The sequence below is a fragment of the Myxocyprinus asiaticus genome, chromosome 36 (genome assembly GCF_019703515.2).
Source record: "Myxocyprinus asiaticus isolate MX2 ecotype Aquarium Trade chromosome 36, UBuf_Myxa_2, whole genome shotgun sequence".
NCBI lineage: Eukaryota > Metazoa > Chordata > Actinopteri > Cypriniformes > Catostomidae > Myxocyprinus > Myxocyprinus asiaticus.
The window spans coordinates 9,281,240-9,296,610 of record NC_059379.1 but is presented as its reverse complement, the minus strand read 5'-3'; the positions used below and the strand labels follow the sequence as shown (position 1 = coordinate 9,296,610).

At 37.0% G+C, this 15,371-nt stretch overlaps 1 protein-coding gene across 1 annotated transcript in view; it reads left to right on the top strand.

Annotated features, from left to right (window-relative positions):
- Positions 1 to 11,906, top strand: part of LOC127426707 (protoheme IX farnesyltransferase, mitochondrial-like) — an 85,699-nt gene extending 73,793 nt beyond the window's left edge. Inside the window, exons 6-7 of the mRNA XM_051673666.1 lie at positions 4,371 to 4,603; positions 8,089 to 11,906. Coding sequence (XP_051529626.1) covers positions 4,371 to 4,603; positions 8,089 to 8,513 — 658 coding nt within the window. The 3' untranslated portion in view covers positions 8,514 to 11,906. The remainder of the gene's footprint in view (positions 1 to 4,370; positions 4,604 to 8,088) is intronic.
- Positions 11,907 to 15,371: the final 3,465 nt, after the last annotated feature.

Here is a 15,371-nt window from a genome sequence, read left to right as displayed (position 1 = left end):
CTGACGATTCTGGTGCTCAGAGCTCTGAAGTGTCGGCCAGAAGGCAACAGTTCAAAAAGGTAGTGGGCAGGGTGAGTGGGGTCCAGAGTGATTTTTCCAGCCTTTTTCCTCACTCTGGAAGTGTATAGTTCTTGAAGGGGGGGCAGGGGGCAACCAATAATCCTCTCAGCAGTCTGAACTGTCCTTTGTAGTCTTCTGATGTCTGATTTCATAGCTGAACCAAACCAGACAGTTATTGAAGTGCAGAGGACAGACTCAATGACTGCTGAGTAGAACTGTATCAGCAGCGCCTGTGGCAGGTTGAACTTCCTCAACTGGCGAAGGAAGTACAACCTCTGCTGGGCCTTTTTCACAATGGAGTCAATGTGGGTCCAGGAACCTGAATGACTCCACTGCTGCCACAGTGCTGTTTAGAATGGTGAGGGGGGTCAGTGTTGGGGTGTTTCTCCGAAAGTCCACAATGATCTCCACCATTTTGAGCGTGTTCAGCTTAAGGTTGTTTTGACTGCACCAGACAGCCAACTGTTCAACCTCCCTTCTGTATGCAGACTCATCGTCATCTCGGATGAGGCCGATGACAGTGGTGTCATCTGCAAACTTCAGGAGCTTGACAGAGGGGTCCTTGGCAATGCAGTCATTGGTGTAGAGTGTAAATCAGCACCAACCTGCATTTCAGAATAGCATTCTGAGATGCTATTCTTCTCACCACAATTGTACTGAGCGTTACTGTTGTCTCTGTCAGCTCGAACCAGTCTGGCCATTATATTATATTCTCATCAACCAGGAATTTCCATCCAAAGAACTGCCGCACACTGTACGTTTTTGGCACCATTCGGAATTAATTCTAGAGACTGTTGTGTGTGAAAATCCCAGGAGATCAGCAGTTATGGAAAGACTCAAACCAGCACATCTGGCACCAACAATCATCCATGCAATTATCTAATCGGCCAATTGTGTGGCAGCGGTGCAGTGCATAAAATCATGCAAATATGGGTCAGGAGCTTCAGTTAATATTCACGTCAACCATCAGAATGGGGGAAAAAATTGATCTCATTGATTTGGACTGTGGCATGATTTTTGGTGCTAGATGGGCTGGTTTGAGTATTTCTGTTACTGCTGATCTCCTGGGATTTTCACACGCAACAGTCTCTAGAATTTACTCTGAATGGTGCCAAAAACAAAAAAAACATCCAGTAAGCGGCAGTTCTGTGGACGGAAATGCCTTGTTGATGAGAGAAGTCAACAGAAAATGGCCAGAGAGTGTTTTCTGAAGTAAAAAATTCACAATGTATGATTGTGCCTTTTAAATATTTATGTATTTACACATTTATTACTTACTACATTTTGTAACGTTATCACCAACTGACTGTGAATAACAAAGGATTTTAAAAGAGACATTAAATGAAAATGGGGTGCCTGGCTCATATATATATATACACACACACTACCGATTACTTCTTAATCGCCTGCTTCTTATTCAGTAAAAGGATCGCAACACTCAAGTTCTTCTTCGTCAGTACACAACTCAAAGTAAAATCTGAATTCTGTTGGCCAGTGGCTAATAAAATACATATTTTAGTGCAAAATTTGTTCACTTATGCAAGTGATTTACTCGCTATGTAGAGGGCTGCTTCTGAAGCAGTGTAATAGTTAATGAAAACTAAAATGAAAACTAACTAAAATCATTTTTGTTAACTAAACAAATTATTGGAAAAAACTGAAGCTAAACTAAAATGCTTTTTCATAACTCCAAAACTAACTAAAATAAAATAAAAATGATCTCAAATTCATTTTAGTTTTAGTTTGTGTTATACTAGGGTGAATATGGGCAAAGTGGGACACTTTTGGAAATTTTTTATTTTCTTGTCACTGAATTATGATCAAAACGACAGATAACCTAACATTATACATTTGATGAAAGCTTAGGATGTCTTCTGCCTTAGTCAAAAACAAAAATTAAGAAATATTAAATAATGAGAAGTAGAACCTTTTGAAGATCCTCTTGACCAAATCCCATTTGTGTTTAAGCAGCAGGGCCTACTGATAAAGAGGGACAGAGGAAAATGTATTCTCTAGAAAATATATACACACTACCAGTCAAAAGTTTTGAAACACTTATTCTTTATTATAATTTTTACATATTTTAAGTTGTTATTGACTGAAAATCTTCCCTTCAAATGTAGCTTTCAAATCTTATTCTCATCTTTGCACATACAAACATGGTCCCTTAAGACCATGTTTATCCGGTTTGAGATCAGTGACGTCAAACATTGGTTCTCATGCATCTTCAGACCATCATGACACGAGTGTTTTGAATTGAACGCTAGAACAAATTAAAATTTGAGAGCTAGCTGAGGGGGAGACTTTCAGTGAATAACTAATTAAAGTTTACCACTTTATGGTTATTTAATGCCACCTTTTTTTTGTCCTTTTTGGAGCTTGACAGTGTGAATCACTGTCCATTTTCATTGAATAGTACAACTCTAATTTCCAATTTCTCCTTTCGTGATCCATGGATAAAAGAAGGTCAAACCGGTTTGAACAACATGAGCTTGAATAAATGATGACAAAATTCATGAACTCTTTCTTTAAGCTCAGTACAAGACTAAAAAGTGCTAAAGATTTGTATTTATTTATTTCACTGAGAGTCACCATTGACATGATGATTTAGGGCTAGTCTAGAACTCTGTTTTGACTCTTCCTGCACTGTAAACCCTAAACAAATTGACTTATTGAAATGTCAAGTAATTGTCTGTTAACACAATCTCAGTTCTGCTTGTGCATGTGCATTTCTGTAGATAATTAAGTGTTGGTTAATGATTGACTTAGAATGAGTTATAATATTCTTTATTTGAGCTGTTATTGTATGATCAAAATGTAAGTCAATTCAGCTACAATTATTAAGTAGAAACAAAAATATTTAAATATTGTTCTGAGAAATTCTGAGACAAGTCTGCTTGTTACCTGAACTTAAATAGTTGTTCATTCTATATGAACACCAAGTTAAGTGAACTCAATTACACAAGTTTTTGAAACACCATTACTCAATTAAATTGAGGAAACAAGTTTACTCAATCAATTTAATAAAGTCAACTTATGAGGGTTTTTAGTGTGAGAGAACCTGCCAAATGAGACCATGACGTCATATTAGTTGTCTTTTTTTAGACTGCTTTGCTAAAGTGAAGTATCAAGGCCTTACAGCTGTTTCCAACCTAGGCAGACAGATTTATATGCTTGTTTTAAGTGGCACAAGCTTATCAAAAACCTTTATAACACAAAATAAATTAAATGTGTGAATGAACAATAACTTAATTTCTAGTTTATTGTGGCAAAGTTTCATTAGCCCATTTACTTTTTGTAGTTCATGGAATGCCAGTGGCTTTGCTCCAAGCGTTAGCAGCCTTAACTCTCAAACAAACTGATCTCACCCCTTAAGTTATAGGACACTCTTAAAACCCCTCCACCACATAAAACAGTCAAAACAATGATAATAACATTAAAATGGATCTCCCACTGTTGGGTGGAAAATTTGCCCTCTTTTTTGCCCTCTGCTTTGGTCTCTCTCTCTCAATGCCCCTTTAATTTATAGAGCAGTTAGCTGTGAATTTGAACCAGACGCCTCTGTAGGATCGGATTGACTGCTTTTAATAAACGTCAGAGGAAGTGGTTGTCCAATGGAAGCAGAGAGAATAGCATTTGTGGCCAAGAGAGGTTTAATCTGTAGCAGAGAGTCAGAACCCCTTGTTTTGATGTGACACACAACCACACTAAAGCTTAGTTTAAAAGCTGGTTTTACATATGATTCATTTCTGGTCTGTATCTTTCTACATTGTCTCTTTATGTGTAGTACAGTGTTGCACAGAATATCTTGGTTCCATTAAAATGTGCTCCTCTTTCGTTCTTGTTGCAGATCTAAAAAAACAACATGTTTTTTGCAAGTTTTGGGCCAATGTTTGCTGTAGTTTGTTTCAAACCGTGCATTGGAGTATCCATTTATGTTTTCATTGTTGTCCATTCTTTTTCTAAAGGTAAAGTGTGTATTATTTCAATGTTAAAATGCATTCTCCTGTAAGTCATTCATAGGTTAATTCCACAAAAAAGTGTAAACACTATGGCGCTATCAAAACTTTGCTCTGTTTGAGCATCCCGGACAGCACAGCACAGCAACATTGGGTCAACCAATGGCATGAGTATAAGGCATGACTATCTGTTTGACCATTGGAAGATTGGGGAGTGTCATTATTTATGCTATTCCTTTTGTGATGCTAGTGGTGCAGAAATTACACTTCACCTTTAAATGTTTATGTTTTAATATTTCCACATCCTTGTGACTTCCCTCTACCCTCAAACACACTATCTGTTGCTTTCAGCCCGCTCCATGCCGTGTCATTCGCGCTGGCATGTGGGATCCCAGGTTTGACCCTGCTGACCCTGGGTGTAAATCCCCTGACGGGCTTTCTGGGCGCCCTGACCATCTTTCTGTACACGTGCTGCTACACTCCTCTGAAACGCCTCAGCATCACCAACACCTGGGTGGGCGCGGTGGTGGGCGCCATCCCACCTGTTATGGGCTGGACTGCAGCCACTGGCTCTCTCGATCCAGGTACAAGATCCTCTTAAACACATACACACAAACAAGCTCTTCGGTTCCCTTTGTGTGCTGCTACACCAAAGTCTGTAGACTGTACATTATACTGTCAAATCCTACAAATGTTAATTGCTTATGAAATTCCAGTGCTTTGAATCAGTAGTGCAGTAGTGACTTGTTCTCCAGTAGTCTCGCTTTTGATTTTCAGACTTCTGAAGTATGGTCCACATTGCAGCTTATTCTTGCCAAGAACAGTCCACTTAGACTCCAGTAGCCCTTTTCCACCGACATGGTTCGGGTGCGGGTTCCTGGGTCGGTGCAAATTCTCGAATTGTTCCATGCATTTCCACCGCAGAAAAGGCCGTTCCGGGCCGGAAACCTGGTTCCACACCGGCACCAAAATCTTGCTGGTCTGTACGCAGGAACTGATTACGTCAGGGGATGGAGGGCAGGATAATGTTTAGTCACCATGGTAAAGTTTTCCCAAACAACAACAGTAGCTACCGTCTGCAGCAAGGAGTATTCTTCACTCTATAACAACAGTAAAAAACCCACAAAATGATCAGACATCAAAAGCATTCAGGTAACATGAAGAAACGTGTGCTCTACTTGCGATACGAAGATCCGAGATAAACTAGAGAGATGGCAAAGGGAAAAAAATTGACACAATGATAAACAATTTGAAAAACACTTAAGGGTGTACAGGGACCATAAGAAGGACATAAGCAAAACCAACAGTGGATGAAGCAATGATGTTTTGGACTCGGACACCGACCAGCCTGCAAACTAACTGGGGCATTGAATTCAGCCATTAATGCTCTTGATAAACAGTGAATCACCGGTGTCCTCTGCAGCTGATCTTTGATTTTTGACCAGCTACACACTAAGATTGGAAGATCATGGCTATCTGTTAAGTAAAACGGTGGGATTCTTAATCAATAATATAATGGCAAAAATCCAAATACAACCATCTGCTACACCAATGTTAAAAATGATTCCACTGTAACAGTTTACAGAACTTAGCAAATTAAGCCATAGTTCATACAATATAATGTAATTACATTAGCTGTTGTCTTTAGCGTAGATGTCGTCTCTGAGAACCTTGATGACCAATGTAATAATGATGGATTGTATTAATCCGTATGTTTAAATGTGTCCTCAAAAACAAGAGTAAAAGCTGTATACAAACACACTGTGTTGCGCTATGTTTGTTTATGTTTGAGGTAGTCACGTGAAACTACCACGTAGACAGTAACCCGTTACGTCACTGTTCGGCTCTCAGGTCAGTGGAAAAGCCCCGGCCCCGGCCGTGAACCAGCGGAGCACAGGCTCGACACGAGAACCATCGCAATTTCAGTGGAAAGGGCTACAAGGGCTTCGACGAAAGCCCTCTGACGAAAATGTTTGTTTTATTTTTTTACGTTACTTTTAGGTGTGGGTTTATCTTAAATAGTTTAAAACAAAAGTAGACTGGCATGGAAAAAACACAATTCTAGTATCAGCCTGCAAACAGCTGTGCAGAATACATACAGTACAATACACAAAAATGGAAATGTGTGTAGACTATTTAATCATAATTTATATCTATACGAAAGTAATACAGTCCAGATTATTTCACAGACAGACAACAGAGAGGAATGTACAGTTTGTGAAAATCTAATTTACTTGGTAGCAAGTTCAAACAAAAAGATGTGATGACCCTAACCGGCAAACCTTAAAACTTCCTGAAAAGTGTTTATTGTAGCAGCCTGGTACCAACATTTCACTTCCACACCATGAATGTTGAAATGAAAGTTAAAGTGTAGATTTACAGAAAAAAAGGACTTGAATATTGATCTGTTTCTCGCCCACACCTATCATATCGCTTCTGAAGATATGGATTTAAACACTGGAGTCTTATGGATTACTTTAATGCTGCCTTTATGTCATATGTGGAGCTTCTGATTTCTGGCCACCATTAATTTGCGTTGTGAGGACCAACAGAGCTGAAATATTCTTCTAAAAATCATTGTGTATGTTCTGCAAAAGAATGAAAGTCATACACATCTGAGATGGCATGGGGGTGAGTAAATGATGAGAAAATTTTCATTTTTGGGTGAACTATCCCTTTAAGGTCTAGACTCTAAAGCTGTAGTGTTCCCCTTGTAGGGACATGCAGCACCGTATATGGCACTATGGGCATGAATATCATATAATATATTCACTATTGCCACAGAACAAAATGTTAGTGTTCAACAGGAACTTCATATCAGGCTTACACTAAAATGTGTCCTTGGTTGTACAAGGCTTCCTTGTGCACAGTGCTATCACACTTTCTCCCACAGTTAAGGGTTGTGTAGCAGTTCCACAGATGTGAGCCTTTGTTATACACAGTCTGTATAAAAGATGTATACGTCCCATATGGCAGTTCTGACTTTTACTGACTCCAGTCCCTGACCTGAGGTCAACGTCCACTTATGAGTGTTGTAGTTACACACATCCCAGCATCCTGTGTTGTTTGAGGATGCCTTTCGTCTAAAATCAAGTGTTTGTGGAAGTCAGCAGGGGGTTTCTGTCCTGTTTTGCAAACTGTAAAATTGTGTTGTTGTGGCAACCATTAGATCTATTTTCTCTGAGGCGCAAATGGCTGAAGTGTGTATGCGCATATTTACATCATTTTCCGCTGTACTCTGAAATCTCCATGTGTCTGTTGTATTAGTACAGATCCAGTGCTCTTTTTTTGTATGTGTATTTGTAAGACTACATAGGTTTCAGAATTTACTATTTGTGGGTTCTAAAGGAAGCACTGGATCAGTTTAGGGTCATTGTCATCAGTCACAGATCAGGGTCAGCTATTCTTAGCGATATATGGACACACTGTGCACAGCCCTTCAGTAAAGTAACAGAATAAATAGGTGTTTAAAGGTGACCAATTTAGAGATGCAACTTCTCAGATGGTTTTAGCGTGCTAAAAGTTGCACTTTTATGTCTGAACTGCGAGCATCGCAACATTGTGCACTTGCAGTGTAGAAGGCATCATTGACTTGAGGATAAAAGCAGTCCACTAGTACTAATTGCCAAGTGTCTTAGTGGCAGGAAAGATGACAAAAGTGTTTCAGGTCTCTGTCATGCTGCCCTGCACTGTTTTCCAGAGGATTTAGCTGCAAGATCACGCACGCAAAAAGAGCTCTACGCGTCATGCTCTGCTGCACTTGCACGGGCCACTGTTTGTGCGGTGTCACCTTTCCTCTCTGCCTTTAGGGTCTGAACTCTGAATTTTGTTTGTTTCCTCCCCAACAGAATGCGTAAGACCACAGGCATCTTTCCTGTGATGGGACGGAGTATTTAAAATGTACTGGTTCTCTCTTTATCCTTTGACTTGTGTTTTGTTTTGTTTCTCTGCTGCACTTTCGCACTCTCATGTCTTTCTTGTACACATGCACACACAAACTTCCTCGACTGATAAAATGTTTCAGAGACATTGTTTGTTTATTCACTCCTTCTGCACTCTCTTTCTCCAGGAGCTCTCTTGCTGGGAGGTTTCCTGTTCTCCTGGCAGTTTCCTCACTTTAATGCGTTGAGCTGGAACCTGAGAGAGGACTACTCGCGAGGCGGGTACCGAATGATGTCTGTCACTCATCCAGCCCTTTGTAAGCGTGTGGCCCTCCGCCACAGTGTAGGCCTGATTGGCCTCTCTGCCTTGGGCCCCGCGCTGGACGTCACCACCTGGACCTTTCCCCTAGTCTCTCTGCCGATTAACCTTTACATCAGCTACCTGGCCTTCAGGTTCTATCGCCATGGTGACAGGCAGAACGCCCGAAAGCTGTTCTTCTGTAGTCTCTGGCATCTGCCAATGCTGCTGCTGCTGGCACTCACCTGCAAAAAGAGGCGTGTGACACAGGACGAGGCAGCCGTTGCCCCTAGTATGGCATCTCTGGCTCTGTAGAGTCAACACAATCCCCTTCTGGCCATTGCCATTGGTTTTCATATACTGACTTGCTGTCTGCAATTAATTGCTGTTGGCCCCAAAGTGAATAACGTCTTGGAGTTTAAAAATTATGCACCTTGGAAAGGGTGAGACAAAATAGAAAACATGCCTAACTGTGATAACCATAACCTCTTTATTTATATTGAGGTTTTCGTCAGGGAGAAATTATGACATTGTCGATACATACATTTCAAAATACATAAAGATTTCAAAATCCCTGAATTCACTCAGGTAGCTTATACACAAATCAATGCTATGTGTGTGTAAATATATGATATATTTATTTGATACAGCCCCTCTGATGTTTATAAACACAATGTCTGTGATTGTATAGACTAATAAACAAAAAGAATGACCCTTAACAACTTCATATGGAATATCTATGTACATCCATGATGCTGCATCGGTGATTCTCACTAAACTTATCAAGAAAATGGCCAATCCCAAAAGTATTTTTTTTTTTTTTGCATAATGTAAAAATGAAGGCTACATTTAGTGGGCATTAAGATTTTTTGCATTGTGACATTAAGTCAGGAGACTTGAGCACGTTTTTACCCTCCATTCCTAACCACTTCCGACCCACCCCCCATTATCCTTAGCGCAATGCATTAGGATGTTTTACTTTTACATTTCCCATTGTTTTCAGTGATGATTCTCAGTACTGTAACTGTCTTTTTTTTTTTTTTTCTTTTTTTTTTTACTGTGTTACAGTAAAACAATGATGGTGTACAATTATGTTAAATTAAAATAATTAAATTAAAAGCATTACCAAAGGAGTGCAAATAAGGTGTATAAATACTTTACAATTTCTGTTAAATTTTTTCCTCATTGCAGTAATAAGAATATCATAATAACCATATTTTTGGCTTTAAAGTAATGAGAAATGGGGGTTAAAATGTGCATAACAGTCATGAAAATATTGTCACAATGTAAATAAATTATCAATTATAAATTGCCTTAAAAATAGGCTTATTTTTATTTTACATATATATATATATATATATATACTGTGCAGAAGTTTTAGGCACTGTCTTAAGATGGTTATTTATATCTTCAGCTTTAGTGTGCCAATTGGAAAAACACATTTTAGACTCCCAAACATTACTTTTGCAAATAGAAAAGATTAGAATAGAAGAACAGGGCACTCTGCAAGAGATGGCATTGCCCCCACAGACCCCCTACTGAACATAGAGTCAGTCTGGGTTTACATGAAGAGACAGAAGCAATTGAGACATCCTAAATAGATAAAAGAACTGTGGTGAATTCTCCAAGAGGCTTGGTACATACTATCTGCCAACAACCAAGAAAAACTGTGTCCAGGTGTACCTAGGAGAATTGGGTCTGTTTTAAAGGCAAAAGTGGCCACACCAAATATTGATTTAGCTTTTTTATCTTTACTGGACTTTGTATGATGTTAATTAGTAAATGTATAGACTTTGCTGTTGCGGAAGGAAATTGGTACTTAAATTCACAAAAGTGGCATTCAACTGATCACAAAGTATAGTTAGGATATTACTGATATAAAAAACAGCCCCATCACTATTTGAAAAAAAGTCATTTTTGATCAAATCTAGACCAGCCACATTTCCAGCAGCCATCACTCCTACACCTTATCCTTGAGTAATCATGCTAAATTGCTAACTTGGTACTAGAAAATCACTTGCCATTATATCAAACACAGTTGAAAGCTATTTGGTTCGTTAAATGAAGCTTAACATTGTCTTTGTGTTTGTTTTTGAGTTGCCACAGTATGCAATAAACTGGCATGTCTTAAGGTCAATATTTGGTCAAAAATGGCAAAAAAAAGAAACGGCTTTCTCTAGAAACTCGTCAGTCAATCATTGTTTTGAGGAATGAAGGATATACAATGCTTGAAATTTCCAAAAGACTGAAGATTTCATACAAAGGTCTACAGTCTTCAAAGACCAAGAACAACTGGCTCTAACAAGGACAGAAAGAGATGTGGAAGGCCAGATGTACAACTAAACAAGAGGATAAGTACATCAGAGTCTCTAGTTTGAGAAATAGACGCCTCACATGTCCTCAGCTGACAGCTTCATTGAATTCTACCTGCTCAACACCAGTTTCATGTACAACAGTAAAGAGAAGACTCAGGGGTGCAGGCCTTATTAGAAGAATTGCAAAGAAAAAGCCACTTTTGAAACAGAAAAACAAAAAGAAATGGTTAGAGTGGGCGAAAAATCACAGACATTGGACAACAGATAATTGGAAAAGTGTGTTATGGATCTTAATCCCATTGAGCTTGTGGGATCAGCTAGACTGTAAGGTGCGTGAGAAGTGCCCGACAAGACAGCCACATCTGAAAAATGTGAAATGTCACCTGAGTATCTGGACAAACTGACAGCTAGAATACCAAGGATCTACAAAGCTGTCATTGTTGCATGTGGAGGATTTTTTGATGAGAACTCTCTGAAGTAGTTTAAGATGTTCTGAAAAAGATTTCAGATTGCAATAGTAATTTTTCACGTTATTAATGCCACTTTGGTGAATAAAAGTACTAATTTCTTTCCATTAGAGCAAAATTTGTACATTATTCCAAACTTTTGGCTGCCTGTGTGTGTGTGTGTGTGTGTGTGTGTGTGTGTATATATGTGTATATATACATATGTATATCTGTGAAATGGAATTTCTTATTTATTTTGATTTTACAGTAAAACCAGGACATTTTCTTAAATTTTAATGAGAATCACCCGTATACATTTTGCCTAGAATTTGCAAATAATATTGTCAAACTGTATTTGGGTCTAATGTCATTAATGTGGATATTTGTCTTTATGCTTTAATGGCCTAAAATGAGATAATGGTTTAATGCGCCTTGAAATTTATAGCGTAATCAGCAACATTTATGTGATCCATTAATGTTTATTCTCAAATAATTACTTGGTCATAATTTTGGCTTCCTAAGTCTGTTAAAATTGTATTTTGGCATTTGATTTATTTAGTAAAGAAAACACTGTTTCACTGTTAGCCCAGAAGGCTTTATTCTGCATCCTCATTTAAAACTCCGTCCCTTTGAAAATAAATGCTGAGCGATTGCTTTAAAGAGTGTTCTGGTCTGGTCCATCAAAAATGCTGAAGTTTTTGAGAACAAATTAATACAAATAAACTTACTCAGCTTAGTCATTTCTTGAATCACATTAATGTGAATAACTGGAACAGAGTGCTGAATACCACTGAAGCTTGTTCAGTCCAAACAGTGTATTGCTGATCTGAAGTATCGTTCATTTTACATTCAGCACCTTCACTGTTTACCATCATCTAACCTCACCTTATCAATGATCTCTGTAAGACACACAAGAACGAGAGTTGTTTTTTAATAAATGTCTTGCGATCAGGCTTGTGTTTGAGTTTTAATTTGAAATCCCTGACATGCGACCTAGAGTTCACATTGTACATCCATAGCGCCAATATAAGCACTGTTTCTGTCTTCATTTCCTAATGATTCTTTAAATATTTGACTTTAATGATTGCAGTATGTAATTCAGCAAGGCTGCTGTCTTATTCCAATGAATGAAATATTTAATTTTGCATTCATGGCAGGTTGTCTGTTGACTGCATTTAATGATGCAATGGGATGCATGGCTGAATTCCATTAGAGAAGTATCTCACTGTATCTCCAGACAGGCCTGGAAACAATGTTTGGCTGCTCTGGACACATTTGGCTAAGATATCAGCCCATATAATCTCCTAAGTATCAACCTCTGCACCTGTCTGACTGCAACACTCGATACTCCTCTGCTTTTTCTTTCCCAGTTGTCTTCTATGGTTCCACTTCTATCACCACCCCTATGAGATGTCTGCATACTGTATGCTGCTCCCCATCTCTCTTCCAAACTAGAAAGATTTAGTCAGGATGGGAGGCGAGGCATTTCCCCCTCATAAATGTCCAGTCTGGATGCAGCCAGCACTATTCCACTGTACATCAGAGAGGCAAAGAAGGGGAGGGTGTGAGAGAGAAACAGCTGTTCCCAACATGTCAATAGATTAAATAGCAGTTTCAGCCCTCTGTGGACTCTCCCACCATAATTGTATAGCTTCCGCTCTATAGGGTTGTCATGTTGGACACCCTGTGTGGGACGAAGCTTAGACTTTCCTGTACCCAAAGCTTTATAATAGAAGCCCTGCACAGTTTTAATGGGTACTGGTGTGTTCTGGGATGCAGAATAGGTAACATTTGTATCACCTTTGTAAATACTAACTATAATATAAAAGTTGTTTCATTTTCCTTTTTGGGTACTTTTTAGCTACTTCATCAGGCTAAGATACATGGCACTCTTGGTGAATGCATCATAACTGGAATAATCCACTTTTCAAGAAAAATATTGTTGACACTGAATGTGTCGTAGAGAGAGTTTCTCACAGTGCATTCATTCACTATAAGCTCTATGAACCCTGAGGAGGTGAGCACATTTCACATAATGATCTTTGGCGCTCTGTGGTTTTTCTCATCCAGCTTGGATTCTCATTACCGTTTTAACAGCCTCCCAGACCTTCATTTGTTACAACAGTAACAGGTGGATTTCTCCTCTTTTCATTTACAGGCAATGAAATGCTTTGAAATCTTAGACTGAAATGCATAATGATTTGAAGTTAAATTTGTTGAAAAAAAAAAAAAAAAAAAGTTTACTTTGTTTAGAAATATTAATTATTTGCTATTCTTAAAAAATGCTTGTCTTTCTGAACTTTAAACTGTAAGTGACATCTATAAACTGACTTTTCCTCAAATTCTCTTTAACTGCTGTTTAAGTATGTTAGGCAGGATGACAAACGTTGTTGGCAGACTTTGGGTTGTAGTGCAAAGTATTCCTGGCACAAAGCGTGCAAGGAAAACAGTATAGCGAAAGGCTTTTGTAATTGATTTATACCTACTCTCCACTTGCTTGAAATCAGTCATGGGGTGGACTAATGTTTCTTGAGCAAAATATTCCCTAAACTTCTTTAAAGCTTACAAAGATATATTTATCTTAAGGGAGTCACTCATTCTGTAACCCGCATAGTGACATCAATCTTAGCAATGTCTAGTTCATACATTATTGTCGTGAAATGCGGTAGAAGATTTTAAGGTCTCTGCCAGAGTAAACAATGTAGAATTATACATTAGTAAACAGAATTTGCTGCACTGATTTTAAGATGTTGGTTTTCATTTTCTCATTAAATATATGTTGGCCTATATATGTTTTTTCATTGTTCCATCTGATATAAATTTAAAACAACATTTGTGCTGATTCACAACTAAGAAAAAAATGACATTTCTTCGTTTTCTTGACCCATTGCCCTCAGCTTTAATCTTATGTGGCAATTTTTATTTAATTTTTTATTAATAATACAGATGACCAAGCATTGTTAGTGTGCTGTCCACACAGGGCCTAATTCATCAGACTTTCTCAAATTGCCAGAGAACTTTGTGTTTTGGTTTATAAATTTAAGTCAGTAGGTTTTTTATTTTATTTTGTTTTTATTATTATTTTAATAACGTTGATTATAATAAATGTGCATATATATTCATTTTGAATGTCTGTTAAGGATTATGAAATATTTATTTACATTATAATTACTTCATAATTTATAGGTGCATTCTGGTAAATGAGATTTAGTTGAATTCGCCCTTTTGATTAAACTAAAGTGTAAAATCTGACACTCTTTACGTCTGACGGAGTTAAAATAACGAACCTGATGAAGAACAAATGCATTTGTTTATAAATTTAGTTCATGAGGACATAAGTTATGTACAGTATTGCGCCACTCTTTATTTTGTTCAAAGACGTGAATTACGATAATAAAACAAACATAAATTGTCAGATCCTTCAACAGGTCGTCCACTCTGCTATAGCTCATATACAGTTCGTGACCCGTTTTTACTAAGATTATTGTGAAGAAAAAGTCAAATTAGATCAAAACACTATATATATATATATATATATATATATATATATATATATATTATTATATATTATTATTATTATTATCATTTATTTTTTTCTTCGTGGAAGCCCTTTATGACAACACAGTCTAATTACCAAAATTAATAAAATATGGATTTAAATTTTTATTCAACTGCTTAATTAGGGTACTTATATATATATATATATATATATATATATATATATATATATATATATATATATATATATATATATATATATATATATTTGTTTTTATCTCATACTATCAATTTAGGCCTTTTTTATTTTAGTTGTGTTTTACTTTATCTGGTTTTAAATCATAATTGGGCTACTTTATCGCAAATACAACATGGATCGATATTTCGGGGAATTTAAATTATTCTTATTTTGAATAAAATAAGATAAATTAAAATTATTGTAATTATTCTTTATTCTGTAAATATAAGATATTTGGAAAATTGGCAATTTGTGACTTGCATTTTTACACCGATGAAGATTTATCGACTGACTCCAATTCACATTTAAATGTAGGCTATTAAATAAAGAGCAAATTTATTTATTTATTTATTTATTTATTTATTTATTTATTTATTTTTGCAAATATGTACAAGCTATCTGAGTATTTGTCTCTCCGTGGTTTGGCCTCTCTAAGATTTCAGAATAGCTGAACAAACTTTGAAAAGCAAGCAAAAAAGACCAGGCCTATTTAAAACTTAAAAATAACCTTTTTATGTCCTTTTTATTATTATTATGAGTTATCCAAGCCTGTCTGTCTTAACGCGTCTTTAAAGTTTTTTTTTTTTTTTTTATTATTTATTTTTTATTTATTTATTTGTTTTGTCTGTTGCGTACCCTAATTAAAGTTTCTATAGACTTTTTTATTTATTTATTT